At 48.5% G+C, this 23,746-nt stretch overlaps 3 protein-coding genes across 6 annotated transcripts in view; 1 reads left to right on the forward strand and 2 right to left on the reverse strand.

Moving 5' to 3' along the window:
• The window catches only part of PLAC9 (placenta associated 9), a 325,463-nt gene that overhangs the window by 160,550 nt on the left and 141,167 nt on the right, over window positions 1-23,746 (reverse strand). The gene's annotated exons all lie outside the window — the stretch shown is intronic.
• DYDC2 (DPY30 domain containing 2) overlaps window positions 1-23,746 on the reverse strand; it is a 127,780-nt gene that overhangs the window by 69,916 nt on the left and 34,118 nt on the right. The window contains exon 1 of one of the 2 annotated variants that reach the window (XM_050803549.1): window positions 22,280-22,283. The exons of the other annotated variant lie outside the window; for it this stretch is intronic. The gene's annotated coding sequence lies outside the window, so the exon portion shown is untranslated. Of the gene's footprint in view, window positions 1-22,279; window positions 22,284-23,746 lie in introns of those variants that run through there. 2 annotated transcript variants of the gene reach the window in all.
• Window positions 4,910-23,245, forward strand: MAT1A (methionine adenosyltransferase 1A). 3 transcript variants are annotated; one of them, XM_050803498.1, is made up of 10 exons: window positions 4,910-5,002; window positions 5,245-5,609; window positions 9,485-9,562; window positions 11,004-11,126; window positions 14,306-14,418; window positions 14,796-14,939; window positions 18,462-18,680; window positions 19,856-20,038; window positions 20,401-20,534; window positions 21,173-23,245. In XM_050803498.1, exons 2-10 carry the CDS (start codon window positions 5,516-5,518, stop codon window positions 21,273-21,275), a joined length of 1,191 nt encoding a protein of 396 aa, XP_050659455.1. In that variant the 5' UTR covers window positions 4,910-5,002; window positions 5,245-5,515; the 3' UTR covers window positions 21,276-23,245. The 3 variants fall into 3 exon arrangements, with proteins under 3 accessions (XP_050659455.1, XP_050659453.1, XP_050659454.1); XM_050803496.1 differs by having other exon boundaries at window positions 4,934-5,161; XM_050803497.1 differs by having other exon boundaries at window positions 4,934-5,139.

Raw genomic sequence — 23,746 nt, forward strand, 5'->3', positions numbered from 1 at the left:
AAATGTGAGATGATAAGGATGGCTGCAGAGGTAACTATCTGTCAACACAGAAATGGAGGGGAGAATTCCAACGCACTTTTGAAAGAGAATTAACAGACTATGGAAACTTGGATATGATGATAGACAATCAGGAATTGAAACCACCTCCCAGGATTTCAAGCCTCAAAAGTAGGGGGAAGAAGTGATTCTACTAAGAAAAACAATAGTTTTGAAAAATGACAATGCACAGCTGGATTTGCATTATATTACATGAACATCTCAGGGTCTGTTCTTCATTAGGTTATTCCTCAATCAAGGCAAGAGTCTTAACTCTTCTCTCTGATTTTGGAGTCTTCCTCCTCAAATCTAGCTTGCATTCTACACTGTCAGAATGAAACCCATTTCACTGCTTTTCTGCAGGACTACTTACTGCTTGGAGTACCTGGCTTCCCAGCCATTACCTCCCTGCCCAGTTATCTGCTCCCACCCTCCCCAGGTAGAGTAGGGGCAGTGTTCTTCTGCACTAACTTCACCAGCCATAGCTGTCTGTCTCCCTGTTTCCTTTCTAAGTCCTGTAATTCCTTTGGGCCCTAGCTTGGGTCCTGCTTTTTCCATCAAGTCTTTCAACATTTCAATCTTCCTTTTCAGAATAGGAGTTGTATATGGGTGTGTAGGGGTGGAAAGATGTTATACCTTTCCTTACCCATCATAAGGTTCACAGCTGATGCTCTTATAACAAAAGATGGATTAACAAGGGAAAAGCATAACAAATTTATTTTATCAAAGTTCTTTTTGTTATTTTAGTATCTACTCTAAATGCTTTCATGTATTTGCTTCACTTGTCTATGCAGATATATTTTGCACATAAACAAAATTAAGATATTTCTGTAAAATTTGTTTTGTAACCTGTTTTTGCTTTCCTTTTTGTTTTTGTTTTTTTTTTCTTTCAACTTTTAGATTCAGTGGGTACATGTGGAGATGTATTACTAAGATATATTGCAGTGATGTTGAGGTATGGGGTGTGAATCAACCAGGTTCAATCAAAGTTTCATGTGACACAGGAGCCTTCAGAAATGAAGATCCAGAGACCTAGGGAAAACTGTCTACTTTTATGCTTAGGTTTGAAGAATGGATAGTCCTTGTAGGCATGTGATTGGACAATGGGTTTGACCTAATGGTAATAGACCTAGGTGAGGGATTAGGACCCAGCAAGGCCTGCCTGTTCAGATTCTTCTTGGCCTCTCTGTGCAGCATTCCTTCTTGCCAGGTATGAAGCAGGACCCTCTGGACTGAGGGTCTTCAAGGAAGAAGGGAAGAGTGGTCTTTCTACATCTTATGGCTTGCTCTTGGGGAGAGAAGTTTTAGTTTCTGCGACCTACCTTGGGGAGAGGAATTCTGGTTTCTATGACTTGCTTCAGGGAAGAAAGAGGGGTGGGAGACAGGAGGAGGGAGAGAAGGTCAGAGCAACCTTGCTTCTGAAGCCCCTTTAGTCTCCTTCAGTTCAAAGTCCTCGGCATGCCAAGGTGACAGACTTTGCGATGTTGTTTTCTGAGCTCCAACAAGTGCTTTTGTGGAATTTTAGCCATCGAAGGTCATATATTGTTGAAATTACCAGAATTTCAAAAATGTACAATCTGAATCAATTTCATCTTTCCTTTGTAACTTATTCGTGCTCCAGAGTGGCATCTATAGGAAAAGTTTGTGCTTAAATTTATGAGGCAAAAGAAGTATATCCACTTGAAAATATTTCATTATTTAGCCATTTAAGTCAGAGGAGCTTCTAGCCAAAGTTTAGAAGTCTTTGCACTTAGACAACACCTGGACCCCCCACCTCTGCACCTAGGGTCCTCCCTGTGGCCTCCCCATCAGGCACGGCAGTGCAGAGCTAGCAAAGGGTACCATCTGGCAGGGCCTCTCCACCAGCCCTGCAGCCCTGTGGTGCTGCCTAGGGTCAGGTGCCCTCAAAGCTCCATCACTAAACTGCTCAGTGGGACTTATAGGCACTGCTTATTGGAAACAGTCTTCCACTGGATGTTTTATATTCAGAGATTCATCAGGGGTAAATCTGACTGAAAGAGATATTTATTTTGAAAGCCAAGTTTCTCCAGAGGCTTGTCAGTGAAGCTTCAGAGTTCAAGGCTGCTGCATGTCAGTGAGATCAACTGTGTGCCTTTTGACACACTGGACTTAAGTAATCAGTCCACTGTGGAGTTTGGGGCTGGGAGTGGGCATTGGGACAATTCAAGCATAAGAGAGATAGGAACAGGCTGTGCGTAAGGGGGACTCAATTTGTGTTTATGATGGTAAATTAGGGCCAGGAAGTCCTTATGGGTTCAACTCTCAAAGTAATTACATCTTTGCTAAGATCTGCCAATTCTTTCTGAAGGGGGTAGATTGAAACTACAATTTTAACTCTTGATTGAATTGCTACTTCTTTTATCAGGTAAAATGCATTGCAAAAGTGAAGTCTTTTGGCTAGTTCTGCACTGCCAGAGCCTTCCATTATTATCTTTTTCAGAAACATGCTGATGAATAAGGACCTTCACTGCAGCATAATAGTGATGTGAAATAACTGGAGAAGTTGAAAATATTTAACCACTGGGGAATGAATGGTTTAATAATTTATGGTACATCCTTATTATGAGATACTATTCAAGTATTAAGAAAATAAGGCCTGCCTGGCATAGTGGCTCACACCTGTAATCCCAGCACTTTGGAAGACTGAGGTGGGCAGATCACAAGGTCAAGAGTTCAAGACCAGCCTGACCAACATGGTGAAACCCTGTCTCTACTAAAAACACAAAAATTAGCTGGGTGTGGTGGTGCACACTTGTAATCCCAGCTACTTAGGAGGCTGAGGCAGGAGAATCACTTGAACCCAGGAGGCAGAGGTTGCAGTGAGCTGAGATCACGCCATTGCACTCCAGCCTGGGTGACGGAGTGAGACTTCATCTCAAAAAAAAAAAAAAAAAAAAAAAAATCTATCTGTATTTAGAGATGTGAACAGAGGGCCATGATATATTGTGGGGGGAAAGGAGCAAGATGCAAAATTATATATGTATATGTATACACCTATATATATATATGTATACATACCATAATCTATTTTTGTTCAGAAGAAAATCATATATGTATAAATGGACTGCTTAATAATATTAGCTAATATTTATTAAATTTGTATTGTGTGCTAACACTATGTCCAATACTTATCATACCTAAATGACCTCATTTAGTTCTCAAAATAACACTACGAGGTAGGTAATTACTTAACCTGCTTTACAGCAGAAGAAACAGATTGGAGAGGTCAGGAGGCCTTCTCCAGGCTGCATGGGAGGTTACAGGCAAAAGTTGGACTCTAGTCCAGAAGCCTGCACTTCCATCCACCATGCTCTGTGCACTGCTTATTAACATTTACTTGCTAGAATATAAGGCATCCTAGTATTTAGTTGGGGTCTTAAATGAAACTCATACTTGAGATGGGTTTTTAACGAGGTGCCTCTCAGATCCCTCCCTCACACCCTGAATTGGCATCCAGGCTGCCAAAGCCCCCTGCGCGCATATCTGTGTACAGGTCATCTCCCCTCCCTGACGCCTTCCACCCCATGGTGCTGTTACTTATGGAATTCAGAAGGCAGCTACTGCTTTGTTTTCTGTCTTCCCGATAGCTCTAGGAACCTTGAAGAGTACCTACCTGCTACTTACACATCATCTTGTTCTTAAATCAAACGTGGAACATAATTGTTATCATACAATTTTAACTGCTAGGGTCACCTAGTTCTACAGTTCAAATTAAACATTAGCTCATATTGCCTCTAGGTTTAAAACTAATGTACCCAGAAGAAATTTACTAAGGGCCAGCAATGTTGAAATAGCTTAAGTGCAAACAGAGGGGTCCTGTGTGGTGGCAATGACAAGGCGATGTTGTCTAAAGTCCCTGTTTGATTCCTCATTTGTCCATCCCTTCCCAGTGGACTTTTCCTCTCTGAACTTTCAAGTCTTGTGCCTAAGCACTTCAGTTCACTCCTTGTTAAATGCCGTTGATTGGCTATGCGTATGTAACATCCCTTGCTTCATTCCAGAAGAGGTCACTTCAGTACTGTTTTAATTCTCTGAAGGGATGATGTTTGACTGGTCATCAGTTAGCAGAACTCAAGCTTTGGAGCACCAGAATGTGTGCCAGAAAAATTTTTTTGAAATGCTTGTATAATGAACTCAGAGAGGGGTTTGGTCACCAGAATTGTTAGGTGGGGCTATTGCCTCCTAACTTTTGCTTCCCACAGTCCAAGCTTTGATGCACAAGGTTATGGTTGATTACTTTTTATTGCATTCTAGTGGGAACTGGTTTCTCCACCCATCCTCATTCTCTGTGGTCTCAATTCCCCATTGTTCCTTGGGTCTGAGGATGCAGCTGGATCTGAGAGTGTGAGACACTGTCATTTAGTACATGAACTAAAGATATAATCCTGTTTACTACTTTTTTTGGTCAAAGCAAAAATAATGCAAGAGTTATGTGAACACGATGTTTATTACATGTATAGAACTGAATATGTAGATGTTTATCATCTGGAAGCTTTGGGAAACTGGACTTTGATAATTTCCATGTAATGAATCCATTTCTCAAAAGCATTTTTTTCTAAAACACACACACACACACACATTGTTCTCTGTAACCTCCCCAGATAGATACTTTTTAAAGATCTTGCTTGTTAAAATGCCTGCCAGCCTTTTAGAGAAGTTGACAGTTTAGGTGGTTTCTGTTAGCAGAAACACGTGGACTCAAAGCTTTTCCTCTAAAATGAATCTGTTGTGTAACACCACAGCTGGCTCAGAATACAGGTGCGTGCTCCTGCTCTCCCTGAGAAGGTAGAAGGGGAAGAGACCAATCCAGATGAGATGCAGGGGAGGAGGGGACACCCAACAGCAAAGGCACTGTTGCAATCTTAGCCTAAACCATATCTCTGAGACAGAGTTTCTTATTGCCTGCTTGTATCTCTGGGTGACCACAGACCCCCTGCTCTCCAAGGTGAGTTGTGAACTCTGGAGCACTACTGAGATTGGCTGAGAGCTGAAGGAGAGTCCCAAAGGAGCTTCAATTCTGCAGAACTATACAGCCTTCTTTACCTTACCTTGACCAGGTGCTTAGAGTTTGGAAAGTCAGGGGTAAGAACTGAAATTCCTCCAGGTAAGAAGACCCCCCTCTTAGGAAATGGACTCCTCCAATTTTCTCACATGATTATTCAGGCACTTTCGCTTTTCCATATATAGGAGTCGCTCAGGAGCAAGCTGTGGCAAGCTGGAGGGTGGGACACATCCTGAGTTCCATCCGCTCCCTCCCTTCTCAGCAGTCCTCGCCTGTTCTCACGTGCTCACAGGCAGTTAGGCAGAAGTGATCCCCGTGGCTCTGCCAAAGACAAGCCTGTTGAGTTGAAAGAAGAAGAAGAAGAAGAAGAAGAGGAAGAAGAAGAAAAAAACTCAGGCAAAGTCACAGCCTTAAAATTGTTCCCTGGAAGAAGCGTGAGTGGAGAAGTGTGAGAAGATGAATGGACCAGTAGATGGCTTGTGTGACCACTCTCTAAGTGAAGAAGGAGCCTTCATGTTCACATCGGAGTCTGTGGGAGAGGGACACCCAGGTAAGTAGGCTGTCCTGGAATGACTGGAAAACTATCATTCCAAGCCTATACTGAGGGAGTCGCTTACAAATGGTTGTAATTGACACATAATAATTGTGCATATTTATGGGGTACGGTGTGTTGTTTTGATCCATGAGTATAACATGTAATGATGAAATTAGGGTAATGGGCATGCCCATTGCCACAGACATTGACTACTTCTTTGTGGTGAAAACATTCAAAATTCCCTCTTCTAGCCCTTCAGTCACCCTACTGCACAATGGAATGTCAGAGCTCATTCCTCCTATCTGACTGTAACTTCGTACCTGTAGGAGTCACTTTTCCTAGAACTCTTCAGAGCAATGTGTGTGAGTTACCAGAAGGGATCGCTAGAGAAACAGCATGGAGTAGTTTCATAAAACGGTCCCTCCTGATGAAGCCGTGCTGTGGCCCACCACCAGCATGCCAGCACGGTGGGGCCAAGACAGGGAGTAGCAGCTGGCTGGCTAAGAGTATGGCACATGCAAAATGTATGATCAGGTCTTAACTTTTTATATGTATTTTTTTTTTTTGAGCAAAGCTTTAATCTGTTATCAATGGCCAATTTAAGTCAACAGAGAATGTTCCTGAAACAAGACCATGGGTGACTAAGTTTTGCATGTAAAACATGTGCAACTTAGGCATGAAAGCCTGCACCCTGGTCGCTGCAGGGGTAGACCTCTAGGTGCTGGCGACTCAGTGACATTCTGTAAGAGCAGGATAGAAGACCTTCTAAACAGGAAGAAAATTTAGGCATTCATTTTGGTGCCTGAAAAGTAGGTGGACTGTGATGTGGGGAAGTGAGAGAAGCTTCCTTGATGACGGTGAGAACTAGGACCAGAACATTCAGAGCCTCAAGTGTAGGACAGTGGCTCTCAAACTTCAGGGTGCTTCAGAATCCCCCAGAGGGCTTGTTAAGACACAGAGGGCTGCGCCCCACCCTCCAGAGTTTCCGATTCAGTAGGTCTTGGGAGAGGCTCCAGAATTTGCATTTTTGACAAGTTCCCAGGAGATGCTGATGCTCTGGGGTGTGAACCACACTGAGAACCACTGCTCTTGGAGACCCCTGGGGGATAGATGTGCAGACTTCTGTATTTAAGTACCTCTTCAAAATTCATTTGAGTGTTTGCTAACTTATTACGAAGTCTGCCCTTTTCTATCTTCCTTGCTCTTGTTCTTCCTCAAAGATATTTATCTTTCCTACCTTGTAACTTGGCTTTGGACACCTCAGTGCACTACTCCTTCCATATACTTTAGCCAGTAGTTTTTGACGGGTGGTAGTTTTGCCCCACACCCCCCAAGAGCATTTTGTACTGTCTGGAGACATTTGTGGTTGTCACAACTATAGGAGGTGGGGTAAGGTGCTATTTGCATCTGTTGAGTAGAGGTCGGGCACACTGCTAAGCATCCTGCAGTGCACAGGACAGCCTCTCAACAAAGAATTATCTGGCCCAAAATGTTAATAGTGCAGCTGTTGAAAAACCTTGAATTGAATTGAGTTTTTTATGTGACTTAGCTCAGTTCAATGTAAATAGCCTCTTTCATTGTGCATAACTGTATAAAGTATCTAGGTGTACTGTATTTTCAATCTCAGATACATTCTGATCAGCTCCATGGCTGTGAACCTCATGTATAGCTTAGGAGAAAGATTCACTCCATGCGGAGGAAGTGGGTTTTTTGGCATGCAGTGGCCAGTGGTCCCAAGGATGGCCCATTGTGTGCAGCAGCCGTGTGCTCAGAGGACTGAGAATGAACATGCCAGCCAATCAGTTGATTGTTTTGTATACTTAATGACAGCCAATCAGTTTGTCTGATTGTCCCTTGTACTTGCCATTATAATTGTCCAGGTAAATCAGTTTCCATAAAGGCTAGGTGACTTTGTGCTTGTTATTCCATTGCTGAATTCCTCTCTGCTAGAAAGATAAAGTTTTTCTTTTCCGGTTTTCCAAAAAAAACAAACAAAAAAACAAACAAAAAAAAAAACCCAGCTATTGGCTATCTTAAGTCTACTAAGTGATATTGATAAAAATTTTGAAAGGCAAAACCAAAAACAACAATTCAGAAGCAACCTCCTTGGCTGTTGTCTTGGTGTGTGGTGCTATCTGGAAGTCCCTGCTGGACTCCAGCTTTGTTCCTCTTCATGTTGGATTTCCCTAGGCAGAGTGGGAGCCTGTGAGCTGTGTCTTTGCACAGGCAGAGACATCCACAATCAATGATCAGTCAACAAGCTTCTAGGAACCCTGATGGGTAGGCGTAAGGTGGCTAGCATGTATTTGTTTTAGGATATTTTATCAGCGGGAGGCCTTCAGTGATAGAGGTATGCAGAGGCGATGTGCTCAGACAAACCTAAAGGTGCTACCAGGGTCTGCAGAAAGAAAGAAAGAAAGAAAGAAAGAAAGAGAGAGAGAGAGAGAGAGAGAGAGGAAGGAAGGAAGGAAGGAAGGAAGGAAGGAAGGAAGGAAGGAAGGAAGGAAGGAAGGAAGGAAGGAAGGAAGGAAGGAAAGAAAAGAAAAAAAACACAACCTCAAACGTATGTTTAGCAGTAGTTTCTAAAGGAAAGATTAGGGAGTTAGTGAATATCTTTAATTACAGAATGTAACATCTGCTTTTGAGAGCCAAATTGCTTGATTCTGGATCTGCATTCTTAACAAAAACATATTACTCTATTAAGAGGAGACTGTGGGTATTTTTAACACTGAATGAGCTAGAATATATGTAAGTAGATATCACTTTTATTTCTTAATTTGTAGATATTGACAGTTTGCATAACCCCAAAGTAAGAGTGGATTTTCCTACAAGCACCATTTAGTGCTTTACATTCTAGACCCTGCAGAGTCTTTAAGGCAAATAGTGGAGGAATAAAATCAAATTCCAGCTCATATTGAACCCTTGTCAGTCCCACCTTAATTGAAGAGGTCAAACTCAGCTCTAAGGACACCTGGCTTTCAGGAGGCTGAGTGACCATGTGGGAGGATCTGAGAGCTGCTTATGGAAGTATTCTGCAAACAGCAATGATGTATAGGGGATATCTTGTAGAATTCTTATGGGTGGAGTCATGTACTTGGGTGTGGTGTTTTATATACGGTGCATTGCATCTTGTGGAACCTGCCATGCAATGCAACTGTTTGAGCCGTCTGACTTTACCTCTTGGCAAAGAGGTAAAATTGACTTCTTAACTATTTTTGAGTTCATTTCCAGGACTTTTCTAGATGTTAGAAGTAAAGGGAACATGATGAGGAATGAGAGACTTTTTATTTAGAAGAACGTGTTTGTGTTTGTATATGTGTGAGTTGCTTGAGACTCCTAGAAGAGCTGATTTTGACTGGGTGCAGTGGCTAACACCTGTAATCCCAGCACTTTCAGAGGCTGAGGCAGGGGGATCACTTGAGGCCAGGAGTTCAAGACCAGCCTGGCCAACGTGGTGAAATGCCATCTCTACTGAAAATGCAAAACAAATTAGCCGGGCATGGTAGTGCATGCCTGTAATCCTAGCTACTTGGGAGGCTGAGGTGGGAGGATTGCTTGGAACCCGGGAGGTGGAGAGTGCAGTGAACCGAGATCGCACCACTGCACTCCAGCCTGGGTGATAGACCGAGACTCCATTTCAAAAAAAAACAAATGTTGTTTCTTTTTTAGGGCATTCTGTGACTTTATATAATACATGTCATCCAAAATTAGGCAGGAATGGAAAGAAATAAAAATTTTAAAGTGTTTCTAATTTCTTATACTTTAAAAAAGTGTTTTCCCTCTGGTAGATAAGTTGATATGTAAACTGAAAAGATATCTAATTATTTTAACATTTCAATTTGTTATCCCTAATATTTTTGTGATTCTGACCCATATTTGCTCTTGCCCAGATAAGATCTGTGACCAGATCAGTGACGCAGTGCTGGATGCCCACCTCAAGCAAGACCCCAATGCCAAGGTGGCCTGTGGTAAGAAACACCCGATCCCTTCCTGCTGGAGAGCTAAGTGGCTAGACTGAGAAGTTAATCATGGGCATAAGACAAACGAGCCATACTCCTCAGTTCCAAAACCCATGTCCTCTGCTCTGCAGTAGATTTCTCAATTATGAGACCTCGCCTGTGTAATAACAGGGAGGAAAAACATTTCTAACCATGAAACAAATAGATAATTATTTTTAGCAAGAATCTGATGTTAGATGTCATAGCAACCATAAATAGCAGAGGGTTGGACCAGCACATGGCCTTTCTGATGCTTGATCTCATTGGGAACAAGGAGGTCTTTCAAAGTTCTTAGGTGAATCTTCCAGACGCGATGAAACAGCTGGAAACACAGGTAGCTGCCTAGATGGTTGTAAGCTGCGCCCTCATTCTAGGAGCCTCTGTTGGCTGCACAGATACCTGGCTTCTCTTGTTTTCTTTCCTAGTTTGTGGTATGATTTAGGTTTTAAAATAATTAGTGTCCCCCATTTAATAGCAACTGGAAGGCAGCATCTTCATCAATTGTTTTTCAATAAATCAATGGCTTTTCTAAGAGACATTAATGTTAAACTAAAGTACTGAAGCCCTGGCTCCCATCTGCATAATTTATTGTGTCTGAAGACTCATGTAGGCTGAAGATCTTCATCTTTATTTGTGGGATAAGTTGTTTGGTGAGAAAACTTGCCTGGCTTGAAGCCCATGGCACAGTGGCAGAGTCAGGGACTCTGAAGCCTGGAGGGCCCCCAGGGTGATCAGGTCCAGGCTATTCATTTTAGAGACAGGAGCACGGCGCCCCAAGGCCATGGGGTAGAGTTCCGCAGTGTGAAGACCAGAGTCCTGCTCTCCTTACTGTCATTGTCATGTCCTGTCCACTGCACGGACCCATCCTTCTCTCTCTGGTTGCATCCTCACCCCTGTATTGAATACTACAGGGATTCATCCCCCTCTGAGGGTAGATTCTACCCTTATATTTTTGTAAATATCTGGAGAGAAGGTTGGCCTGCTTTGATTTTTTTGGTCTGGATCCCACTCCCTAAAGCCTGCAGTGGAGGTTTAGCAATGTCGGGAATGGGGGGTCACATGTGTGGACTACGTTCTTTATGACAGCTACATACAACCATCATCTCCCTTTAATCCACACAGCAATCTTATAAATAGCTTTATTAAGTAGATGAGGGAACAGAGACTTAGAGGGGTTAAATAAGTTGTCCAGGATCACCACTTACAACTGACTCTTTCCAAGACAGCATTGAAAGATGCTCAGTGCTTGGTGCTAGGATTTTTTCTTTTTATTGACATTTCTATTTTCCTTCTGGAATCCATTCCTCATAAGGCCCCTTGTGTGTCTTCTTTGTCCACGCTGTGAGAGGTCTGGGAATATGAGCTTCCCTTTGCTGGCACTTGGCTGCTAACTCTCCCCACTCCCTTTCAGAGACGGTGTGCAAGACCGGCATGGTGCTGCTGTGTGGTGAGATCACTTCAATGGCCATGGTGGATTACCAGCGAGTGGTGAGGGACACCATCAAGCACATCGGCTATGATGACTCGGCCAAGGGTGAGGGCAGGCCTCCGGGTCTGAAATCCCTGTTACTCTCTGCTAATAGAGACCCCGATGCTGAGTCAAACCCGCGCCTTTCAGCCTGATGGGAGTATCAACACTACCAGGAGGAAAACACTCTTACACTCGTCTGTCAGGTTTCAGAGGTCAAAGGCTCTGGCATAAGGATGGCCAACAGGTGACTATGCCCAGCAGGCCCAGCACATGCCCATCTGTTGTTGACTGGGCTTGTTTTGGTCCTGCCTTCTGTTGTTGACTGGGCTTGTTTTGGTCCTGCCTTCTTGGCACTGGCAAAGGCTTTGGAGAGAAAGACGCACTGAATAAAGGGGGCTGCCCTTCTTTGGAGATATGCTCCCTGCCAGGTACTGGTGATAGTCTCTTGTGTTTTCCTAATCATTTATGTACTTATGCAGACGAGGAAATGGAGGGCTAGAGGAGTAAACAGTCTGTGTGAGATCACAGGGTAAGCAGCCACTAGGCTCGGGACTCCTGTCTTCCACTAAACATACTTCTAATCATAGACATGGAGCAAGATGACTCAGTCCAGAACTGGTGCTGACAGCAGACGAGGCTGGTCCAGGTTAGCACCTGTGCCACATAGTGTAGGGCCACCACCCAGGGAAGGGGCACAGGCCCTAGCAGAGCCTTGAAGCAGATTCCAACATCTGAGGCTGGGCAGGCCAGGCAGCGGTACAGCCTGGGGGGCAGCAGAGGACCCAGAGAGCAAGCACCAGGTGCGGAGGGCCTGTGTGCGATCACATTCTGCAGGAGTTTCAGGGACCCTTTGTCCACACTGGCTTCCTGGGCAGGGCTCTGGTCCCCATTGTTAGAGTCTCCACATTGGTCTCTGGCATTAGATGTTCAGGCAATTCCAATTTTTAAAGAAAAATCCATTTTGGCTCTCTGTTGGCTCTCTCCCTAATTCTCTGAAATCACTGTGAGAGATGTGGTGACCTCACACCATGGTGAAAAGACCCACTTGCAGGTCAACCTGCCTAGATAAACACCTGTAATCAAGAGGCACAGAGAGAAGCATGACTTTAAATGTGTTCATTTCTGCCTGTGACACATAATGGTTGCTTAGGGTGATGTGTGGCATCCTGTGGGTCAGGGTATGTAGAGATGCCAGACACCCCCCCTTTGTAAGTGAGAGAGCCCACTCATGGTATGATGGTGCAGACTCACAGAGGTTCAGTCCAGCCACGGCCTGGCGCAGCCCAAAGCGCTCATGAGCAATTACTGTTGGTTGAATAGATGACAGTGATTTTGAGACTCAGTGGGAAGAGAAGCAGTAAGAGCCGGTTAGTTCTCCTGGTCGGGACATGAGGGTATTCACCGAGGAAACACATTGTCCCAGAGCTGCAGCTTCCTGAGGCGTTACCACACGGAGCCTGTTCTACCAAGAAAAGCCAGTTTGTTTATGTACATTTAGACCTTATTCAAGTGCAAAACTTATTCTGCATTAGGTAGGAGGGAAATTTTCCAGGAGGCAATGTTCCCTAGGAAGGAGAAATGAGCGAGAGCCCAGCCATGGCTGAGTTGGGCTCAGCGGGCTGAGGTTCCCTGTGCCCAAGTTTGTCCATTTACCTGTGCTCGATGGACAGGAACAGCCTTAGGTCATGTGCAGTAACAGCTTTAGCAGGGTCTCAGGCCAATGGCTCCTCATTGCTCCTGGCTGTGGTGTTGCTGGCCTCATTGTCCTTTCCAAGCCCTGTACCTCTCCTCTTGGTCCCCTAAGTTCTGTTTTTCCAAATTCCTTGGAGCCCTTGCTTGATTTTTGAGCCCTGGGGAGATTCGTTATTTAGACAGACAGTGATTAGGTAAACTGTGAAATGTTCGGTGCAGAACAGGACAGCCTTTGGCAGTTCTTTAAAGACTGTTCATTGATTTGTGCATTCAAAAACATTCATTAGGAAACAGGAAGGTGTAAAGGGCAAAGGTGACCTGATACTCCTAGGGTATATGATGCAACATGAGGTGCCCAGGGGTAAGTTCCTGGCATCATGTGTGATGAACTGCAGGCAGGTCCGGGGACATGCACTGAGGGTGGACATAGGGTTTGGGCATGTGGGGTGGGAGCTGGAGGAAGAACGTTCTAGGCAGGGACCTAGTGGAGATGGAAAAGTATATCATGCTGACGGCTAAACCTGAGTTCATGTTGGCTCAAGGAGTCCTGGGAGCAAGGGCTGTGTCAGACTGAAAAGCTTCAGTTTTATTCCTTGGCAGTAGATCCCCACCTGAAGCTTGTACAGAAACAACAGCTTGGATCTGTGTGTTTTCTCTGTAAGTCCTTTCAGGCTGTGTGGGTAGGAGGATAGATGGGAAAGAACATGGCTGTGAGAGTTTGGAAAGTGAGTGTGTCACTATGCTTGACGTGGTGGGGGCATCCATGTATTCAGCCCCTTATTCTCACAGTCCCTGTGGCTGAGCCCAGCACAACTGTGAGGAGGTGTGCACAGTCTCGGTGCATAGCAGTTTCCTCATGGGGCTCCCAGGGCTGAGCTACTGCTAGTCCAGACTTTCCCAAATCAGTGCCCAGCGTGCCAGGGGTAGCAGGCCTATACCCCGTGCCTCAGCTTTGCAGACGGGAAAGGGCAGGTGGCTTTTCCATTTGCCCCAGACTCTGTGTACCTCTCAGGGTCAGAGGACCCTGGCTCGGGGAGTCTGTATAGTTCATGTACCCTGTATTTGTTCAGCATGTTTAATAGTTGTGTCAGGCACACAGCTGGGCTTCTGAGTGACAGTGTCAAAAGGGCTCTTGATTTTCTCCTAGTGCAGTGATAGCAAACTGGGTTCTGAGAGGCACCTGGGGTAGAGCCTAAGGGGCAGGGTATGAGTCAGCCACCATCCTCAGCCAGAGGAGCCTTGGCATCACCTTGTTTTAATCTGCAGGTCTCTGTAGGGTGTGTGTGTGTGTGTGTGTGTGTTAACCAAGTTCTAATTGAGCACAATAAAATACACCACAGAGAATTTTCATTGGCCAAAGAGTTCTACATGAAGGTGCAGGGCCTCTCCCATCCTGGGCCTCAGCTGTGGGCCTAGACAGACCCTGGTTAGTTAGGGACACCCCACCCTGACATCAAATGGCATGTCGGGAACGGAGCCATCCATCGGGAAGCTCATGGCCCCCTCCATCTGACCTGTGCCCCACTTGGGCTCACTTTGCTTCCACCTAGGCTTTGACTTCAAGACTTGCAACGTGCTGGTGGCTTTGGAGCAGCAATCCCCGGATATTGCCCAGTGCGTCCATCTGGACAGAAACGAGGAGGATGTCGGGGCAGGAGATCAGGTAGCTCGGCACTGCATGTGGGAGCTGTGTGTTGAGCTGGCTGGGAAAGTTCATGAGCAGTGAGTTAACCATACTGAGGGGTGGGTAACACAGGAATCACTCTCATCCTAGCACAAGAGCCAGGAATGAGTTGGGTACCTCAGCTTCACGGCCATGCTGTGGATGGCTGTGGTTGCTAACACTGGGTTTGGGCTTGTCTCCCCCTCCTAGAGTGTTGGGGGTCAGGGATGACATCCTTCCCCTGCACGTGCCAGTGGAAAGCTCCATGGAGGAGGCACCCAATCAACGTGGACACACCAGGCAGATTTCGGGCTTGGAGAGAGCCGCTGTCCTCTTGGTCTAGGGTGGGCGCCGCTCAGCCTGCTCTCTCACCACAGGGTTTGATGTTCGGCTACGCCACTGACGAGACAGAGGAGTGCATGCCCCTCACCATCATCCTTGCCCACAAGCTCAACGCCCGGATGGCGGACCTCAGGCGCTCCGGCCTCCTCCCCTGGCTGCGGCCTGACTCTAAGACTCAGGTGAGCAGCTGAATGACCCCGGGAGAGCCGTAGACAGAAGCTTTAACACCCCCAAATCCTCTTGATTCTGTCATTTTTAAGATCAAAATATTCAGTCTAGGCATCAAAGAATGGTCAGTTTTGAAAAGAACTATTTATGTGAAAAATCTTCAGCTAGAGATGCTTCTCACATTCTATTATAAAAAGTTTCAAAAATACAGAAAAATGGAAAGGATAGTTCTGGGTTTTTTTGTTTGTTTGTTTGCTCATTAGCAAACATTGACTAACGAGTCCCCAAATCCTGCCACAAACATACTTCTTAACTGGCTTCCATATTTCCAGGCCTCTTTGTCCTGAACAGGCTGTCTGTGGTGTGTCTGTGCTGTGTCTGTGCCGTCTGTCTCATCATAGCCCTTTTTTTAATCTTTGTTTCTCATGAAAAGGCTTTACCTCTGTTGTTTCCATCTCCAACCCCGTGGGCCCTGACCTCTCGTCTCTCTGCAGTGTTGAAATCAACCGGAGGCCTATATTTGAAGGCTGGGGTGATGCAAGTGTTAGCAGAGACACAGGCCTCCTAGCACCTCACTCCTGTATCCCCTCCCTGCTTAACCCCAATGACCCCTCTTGTGATTCCCAAGTTCCCAGCACTTCGTCCTGCACAACCTCTCTCCCTGTGTCCATGCTCATGGACACCATTCTCACATACTCAGCTCCCACATCTCCCGCCTGTGGGTTTCTCTGGTCACCCTCCAAGCAGATGGGCCCTGAGAGCCTGCTGTGTGCAGCACCCTGCCACCTCCTGCCTGCCCTTCCCCAATCCTGTTCAGTGCCATCTCTCTCCACCTACCCATGTCCCCAGTTTGCCCCAGTTTGCCCCATCAAGCACTCCTCTCACTCCAGTCCAGCCTTCCCCAGGGCTTCTATCATCCCAGCCAGGCCAGGATCAGTGCCCTACCCTCCCAAAGGTTCTCCCTGCTTAGAAATTCCAGTTAATTCCCTTTAGGCTTCATTTTTAACTTCCTAACATCTGTTCAGTGTTTTCTACAACTTTTGGCTTCCTACAAGGGGACAGGGGAAATCCACTTGTTATTCTGGCATTCAGAACCTTTTATGGTCTTCCAACTTTACCTGCCTCTGCCTGCCCCACCCCATCTTTGCTTCATTGACATCATTTCGCTCATGGTCCCCTTGTTTCTTAGGGCTTTGCTTTACCTGAGCTCTCTCTCTGGTCCTCACCTGTCCTTGAGTGGCCAGCAAAGTTCTACCTCCTCTGGGATGCCATCTCTGGCCACTAGCAGACAGCGCCTTCTCTTGTCCTGCACTTGGAATCTGGCAGCCATGGTGCTGTAGCTCAGCGTGCTGTGTGTGGCTCCATGTACAACTCCAGCTGTACAGAGATGGAGTTCCTTCTTGCGCAAGTGTCAGGCCATGCACAGGGTAGAGGTTGCATACTGGCTGTACTCGGGCAGGGAAGCGTGCTTATGCCCAAAGGAAACCTTTCCTTGGGACTTCCTGTGTTATCCACGTGACCCCCCCAAGGGGGGATGGGAACCATCAGCATTCATTGGGTGTTCTTGGAGGTCGTGGGTTAGGAGAGCTAAAGCGTGTAGATTGTGATGGCACCTAAAGAAAGGGGCCCATGATGTCGGCCTGCCTGTCCTGTCCTGGACTAGAATGGTGCTGCAACATAGAAGCAGGGTGAAGATTCACAGAAGGGGAAATCTTAGAACAGGGAGGGGAGGCAGCCAATGGCGCTGACTGTTTTTCTCTTCGTTGTGCAAGAGAGAGGAACAGAGGGACCACCTACTGGACCTGCTGAAGCAGGTTCATTGTGCTTAGATATGAAATAGAGGGTTTCTAGGTTTACGGGTCAGCAAGGAAGGGAGGGTAGGATGGGCTCTTTTAGGGCTTCCCTTCCTTTGAAGAATTGTCTTGAAAATGCCAATACGGATACCAGAGTCAGCCTCACTCCCCTGCCACAGGCAGGACCACAGACCAGCTCCAGTTGCAGGGGGTGCAGGCTTGCTGTGGGGCTCCAGGAGGCCCCTCGCCTGCTGGCCTCCAAACAGCCTGGCTTGCTCGACTCACTCCCTCCATGAGAGAGGCCCTGGGCCAGGCACGGCTTGTCTAGGTCCCCTGCTCCGCACCCTGTTTGTGAAGCAGTGTCTTTATCCAGCCGGAGTGCTGGCTGTGAGCAGGATGGGTCCTTCCACCTGAACAAATCCCTGCTGCTGATAGTGAGGCCTGGGTGGCAGTGCAGATGGCTATTTTTGTACCTGATCAGAGCTGTGTTTTCCATGGTGTGTTTTTCCCCACATCTTGCTGACGTGATGAGATAAGCGCTGTGCTCAGGGCCCTTTGCTCTGCCACCCTGTTCTGCAGTTCTGCAAGGCCACTGCGTGGAGTCTACCGGGTGGGGGTGGAGTCACCCAGGGGAACAGTGGAGACGGCCTGAGCACCCTCCCCGGCTGTGCGCCTTTTCCTGAGGCTCCACGCAGCAGACCCAGTCCTAGAGTCTGTCACAGACAGTGCCTGTCTTCCCGGGAGTGTCCTACCCCAGATTCCAGCCCCTCTCCCAGGACCCTATGTGTGCACAGCCTGGCATTTGAGGGCTGCTCTCAGCTCACGAGATCTGTGTGCGTCGGGCCATCTCATGCAGATCTCACGTGGCCAGGGCTCTTTCTTCTGCTTCTTCTGGACCTTCCCTGTTGCTCCTTAGACCAGGCAGAGCAGAGAGTAGGAGTTTGTTACAGATCCAGGGTTTGATGGATACCTGAGTAGCCTTGGGGAGGTAGAGAGCTTGCTGCAGGCACAGTCCCAGGGAGCCACTGTTTGCTGCCCCATGGTTCTGTCCAGGCCCTGGGATGGGAGCAGTCCCATGCCCACTGGCCAGTGTTCCTCCCAGGGTCCTCTGGCAGAGCTGCACCCCTGCAGACACCACATGTTCCTAAGATCCTCTGAGCCCTGCTCTTGTGGGTCCATGCTGCTTTCAGCAGTATTGGGCTTGTGGCCAGCACAGGGTCTTCAGCAGCAACCAACCTTCTTCTTGGAAGAGCCCTGTCTACCAGCCTGTGCAGCTCCAGGTCAGGTCCCAACTCTTCCAGCTGTGTGATCTTGACCAAGACATTTACATTTTGGATCCTTGGCTTTCTTATCTGCATCATTGGCAGGAGGAGAGATACCTCCTGGGCTATAGAGGGTCAAGAAAGGGCTTTGGCCATGGGGACATTTGCTGGCACCTGGATACGTCTGAGACAGAAGAGGGGTCATAAGTTGAGAGGAAACTCAAGTCTCCAGGCAGTGCTAATTGTGGTCCCATGTGAGAATAACTGGGCCTTACACCCAGTCCCCCCACAGCACCAGGCAATTTTTTGAATGTAAGAATGTGTCAGATTAACTCCCCCAACACCCTTTGAAGACAGGAGGCCCCACTTGGCTTCTGGGAGCCCTGCCCACCTCCTCCTGGGTGTCTGTGCCTGGCCACCATGTGCCATTCGCTCAGTCTCAGCCTCACAGTGTCTCCCCCACCCTTCTGATGGACAGGTGACAGTTCAGTACATGCAGGACAATGGCGCAGTCATCCCCGTGCGCATCCACACCATCGTCATCTCCGTGCAGCATAACGAAGACATCACGCTGGAGGAGATGCGCAGGGCCCTGAAGGAGCAGGTCATCAGGGCCGTCGTGCCGGCCAAGTACCTGGACAAAGACACCATCTACCACCTGCAGCCCAGTGGGCGGTTTGTCATTGGAGGTCCCCAGGTGCATCCTTGTCTCTGAACGACGCCCTGGTTTGTCTTTGTTACTGGGGTTGCTTATGTCTCAGAGCAGGAAAACCGCAAGTTAGCTTGGAGTGGGTCAGCTGGCTCTGACCATGGACTAAATGTAAAGTTGGTGAATTTTAGGCTCTGTACATTTAGTGCGGTCTCTGGGGAGGTCTGCTATGTGTCTGACAGTGTGTGGGAAATTGGGGGCATATCCCTAGGATTCCTCCACTTAGCACTGCCGGGCCCTCCCACTCCCGCCATCTCAAGTGACCACGACCTTACCCATGGCCGCTGCACCTTGCCCTGCTCTGGTGCACATTCCCCGCTGCAGCATTTGCACATGGCCAGCTGTTCCCAGGTGGCTGTTTCCAGATCTTCACCACAGGCTGCCTCTGGCTGTTGTGGGCGCCTGGGTGTGGCAGGGTGTTTTAGACAGGGCGCCACTGGCCCCTCTCCTGTACTGCAAGTGTGAGGAGTGGAGGTTGCAGAGCACCGCTGCCAGGCTGCTGCCCACTGCCTGGGCCCTCAGCTTGCGTGCTTTGCCACAGAGCTGAGCCCCATCCTGGGTTCCAGGAGCAAGTGGAATGTAGAAATACAGGGTAGAAGGAGGTAACACTTAATTGTTTTTTCTTGCAGGACTTCTCAAAGCCTAGACATACTAGTGTGAACTGTGGATCTCTAAAAGCGGGGGTAGAGTAGGCAGACTTCCCCAAATCATATAACATAGAACTCCCACCCTTTTAAAGGCATGACTATTGACTGATGTTGCCCAGAGCACACTTGGGAAGTGGACAACATGGCATTTGCTAGGTGGCACCAGCCAGGGTTGTATTTTTGACAGTGCAATTCCTGCCTGCAGTTGGATCTCTGCATTGTGATGGACTCAGTAACAAAGGCATTAGGGAGTGGCTGTGACCCCAGAGAACCCCTGGCCCACCTTCTGCCCTTTCTAATGAAGCTTTGGCAGGTTACCTGATTTCAGTATGTGGGCAGTGACTGAGCTGGGAGTGGGGTCCAGAGTTTTGGGCAAAGGAGTCTTACGAAAATGTCTGTGGGCAGCCCCAGGACATCGTTCCTGAGTTGCAGTTCAGCTGCCATCAGAGTTCTTTAGCCCCCTCTAACATCTAGGGGCTGGCTCTGCTTCTTATCTTGATTTCTCTCCCTCCGCAGGGGGATGCGGGTGTCACTGGCCGTAAGATTATTGTGGACACCTATGGTGGCTGGGGGGCTCATGGTGGTGGGGCATTCTCTGGGAAGGACTACACCAAGGTGGACCGCTCAGCTGCATACGCTGCCCGCTGGGTGGCCAAGTCTCTGGTGAAGGCAGGGCTCTGCCGGAGAGTGCTCGTCCAGGTAAGCCCCTCCACCCACCACCGTCCTGTTGCAGCGGAAGACCCCTGCCCAGCTCTGCCCTAAGTAAGGGGATGTTGGCCCGGTGGGAAAGCCGCACGCTTTGCCCAAGGTTGTGATTGTGTGATTGTGTTGGGCACTGTGGCCAGGGCTCTGAAAACCTGGGGGAGGGAAAACTAAAATCTTCAGGGAGAGGGGCACGTAGAATAACTGTCCTCGGTGAAGGTAGCAGGCAAATTGCAGGGGAGCATGCTGGGCAAGAGACGTGTGGTCCCCTCTGGTCCCTTCAGAAGAAGGGCAAAGCTGCTGAGAGGGGCAGGGCCCACACAGAGGCTTCAGTCCCTGACGCTGCGCCTTGCTGGAAGGTTTCCTATGCCATTGGTGTGGCCGAGCCGCTGTCCATTTCCATCTTCACCTACGGAACCTCTCAGAAGACAGAGCAAGAGCTGCTGGATGTGGTGCGTAAGAACTTCGACCTCCGGCCGGGTGTCATTGTCAGGTAAAGTGCCATGCTCCGCTATTACACAGGACCTTGCTCCCTCCTTGCCCAGTTGCTCACCTCACCTGAAAGGGAGGCAGAAAGGAGGATGTTTCTGCCTCTCAGAAGTGGGAGGGTCTGTGAGCTCCTGGTACAGCACACTGCATCCTCAGGGCAGAAAGCCTGGCTGTCAGGTTGAAGGAGGCCGCCCCAGGTTCCTGCTGACCCAGTCAACACCAACTCCGGTGGGGCCATCTCTGAGCAGCTGGGAGGCAGGCGGGGATCTTAGGAAAATAATTATTAATATAAAGCCAAATGGCTCAAATGGCTGGGAATCGAGTCAGCAAGTCTATTCCCTGTTTCCAGAGCTTGGTGGTGTCAACACTGGCCTGGGCCAGGTAAGTGGAGTGGGAGGAGAAAGGCATCCGAAGGCTGGAGTTAGGTCCTGGTCTGTGAACCTCTGAGCATCCGTGGGGCTATAAAACGAGACCGTGGTATGGCACAGATAGGATGTGTGTGTGCAACCGCTGGGGGGAGGTGTAGTGCCATGTGAGGAGGGCTGTGCTACAGTTCATTGCTCCCTCCTGTCCTTGAAATGGAGAAAGAAACCCTGCTCCTGTTCCATCTTCCAATGCCCTTCCCTTCTGCTGGACATGCAGGGATTTGGACTTGAAGAAGCCCATCTACCAGAAGACAGCATGCTACGGCCATTTCGGAAGAAGCGAGTTCCCATGGGAGGTTCCCAAGAAGCTTGTGTTTTAGAGCCAGGGGAGCTGGGCCTGGTCTCACCCTGGAGGTGCCTGGTGGCCATGCTCCTCTTCCCCAGAGCCCTGGCTGCTGATCGCCTTCCCCACCCACCAACCCTCGGGGCAAAGCCAGGTTCCTCTCATTTAGCCTGTTCTGTCATCATCATGGCCAGCTGGAGGCAGGGGTTTCCTGGTGCTGGAGGCTGGCTCTTGATGTGAGGATGGGCATGGTGTTCTGCCGCTCTGTCAGACTGGGGCAATGTTAATTTAGTGGAAAAGGCACCCCGTCAAGAGTGAATTCCCTCACTCGCCTCCCCCAACAGCTGGACCCTGACCAGCTCCCCCTCTCTCCCCTTGTCTGTGCCAGGTGAGGTCAGCACATCTCACAGACCTCAGGGCTCCTTGTGGACCTGGGCTCCTGGGCCTCCCTTTCACAGGCAGCCAGCGCCCTGAGCCAGGGTCTCCAGAAAGCCCCTTCCAGGCCAGGCATGTGGCAGGGGTTAGAGCAGGACTAATGTCTCCTAAGCACCTGTAGTGTGCAAGGGACCCAGCTAATGACTGGGTCATTTTTTCTTCACTGCAACATGATGAGGTAGTACCTTTTATTATCCCATTTATAGATGGGGGAAAGCAAAACACAGAGAGGATGGATAACTTCCACAGGGTCCCATAGCCACGTGTTTAGGCCTAGATGTGTAACTAGGAGCTTTGACTCAGGAGCCTGTAACACACCCCCTCCCCCATTGTTGTCACATGCCAGTAACAGGCTTGAACAATGACAAAGCAGATTCAGAAATGAGGCCATGGACTCTGTCCTGAAGGCCCAAGGTTACTGGAAATGAGGGGATTAACCCACCAGCTCTTGTTCAGCCCTGGGCAATTGTCTGAAAAATGAAGATGGAACCATAGGGCTATTTTGTTTGCTTCATGTGTCCCAGAAGATGGCTGAGGGTAAGCTGGATACCTGGACCATCAGCATGGGCTGGAGTTTGGGATTAACCAGCAGCTCTAGAATCCCAGCCCCCTGACCTCTCAGAGACATGCAGAGATTGGGTTTTTGGACTTCTGGGGTAAGTGGTCTGAGTCCAGTCCAGTCCTATCTGGGCTTCCTATAGCAGAAGCAGCAACTTGTCCTAGCACAGATGGCCAGCCCTTTATACAGAGGCCCTCAGGTCTTTCTTTTTCCCTGGTCCCTTGTATCCTCTGCAGGCTGAGTGCATTTGGAGGGAGGGAGGGGCCCTTCGGATGCCCCATCCAGGGAGGCTGGTCCTAAGGCCTCACGTTAAATAGGCGGGGCTTGCCTTCTGGTGTTGGACAAGCTTCTGAGATGTCACGAGGAGATTCTGCCTTTGCCAGGTGACTCTCTGGGGAGCAGGTCTGCTCCCAAGGGGCCTGAGCAGTCCTTGGCCCGCTAGGGTCTTGGAACTCACCTGCCTTTCCATCCATGGCCAGCAGTACCTGCCCCACCTGCCCCACTTGTCCTTAGCCGGGACCTCTGATAGCAGCATCTCTACCTTCTCCCCAGCTCCCAGGACCACAGGCTCAGGCAGGGGCTTCCATGGGCCCCAGGGGAACAGTGGGGACTCAGCCTCTCTCTAGGGTGCGTGGTGCTGGTTCAGGCTGGGAGAGGCAGCCCAGGAAGTCTCATCTGGGGAGCAGGCAGCCTGCATCTGGGCCTTGGCTTGGAGCACAAAGACCCTGGCTTTCATTTTCTCTCAGATGAACGGAAATTAAGGCAACAAAAGAAGCCCGGCTCCTGGTCACCTAGGAAGCCTCAAATTCCTTCCCGTTGAGGGAGGGAGAGGTTTGCAGGTGACCGAGTTCCTCTAACTTGGATCATACTCGACATGAAAATTCAGAATTTTATACTTTCCCTGCCCTCTAGAGAAATAAGATATTTTTTGTCAATTTGTTTGTTTGAAACTAAAGCCTTTATTTGTTAATAGTTCCTGCTAAAACAGTGAATAAAAACTCAAGGAGCAACTACCCTATGTTTAGTTTTTCTCTGCAAAACCCCAGAGACATGACACCTGCTCTGTGTAGCATTCCCTGGTTGCCCATCCCCACCAACAGAGGGAGTTAGTATCCTCCCCTCGGGGTCACCCCATCCTGTCCACATGGAGCAGATGTCTCATGGACTAGGTTTTTCTTGTTACTAGCAGCTGTGTTAAGCCACACCACTGCTGTGTTCATTCCTCACCACATCTCACCAGGGTTGATATTCTTAGGAAGCCCATTTTTACATGCAGGGCCCTGAGGCCCAAAAAGGGTTAAGACCAAGGGCAGTGGCCACCTCTGGCTCCCCCTGAATTCTGTGTGCTCTCCTTACGCATTGCTGCCCTTAGGCTGCCTATGCCTTATCCTGTGCCCTTCCTGCATGGTGTCTCTGTGAGGCTGGCTTGAAGGCATGCTCAGGCCATGTCTGGAGTGTGGATAAGTGACTGAACTTGAACAAAGTGAGGGAGTGGAGGGGCTTCTGCAGAGAGA

Source organism: Macaca thibetana, chromosome 9 (genome assembly GCF_024542745.1).
Source record: "Macaca thibetana thibetana isolate TM-01 chromosome 9, ASM2454274v1, whole genome shotgun sequence".
Classification (NCBI taxonomy): domain Eukaryota; kingdom Metazoa; phylum Chordata; class Mammalia; order Primates; family Cercopithecidae; genus Macaca; species Macaca thibetana.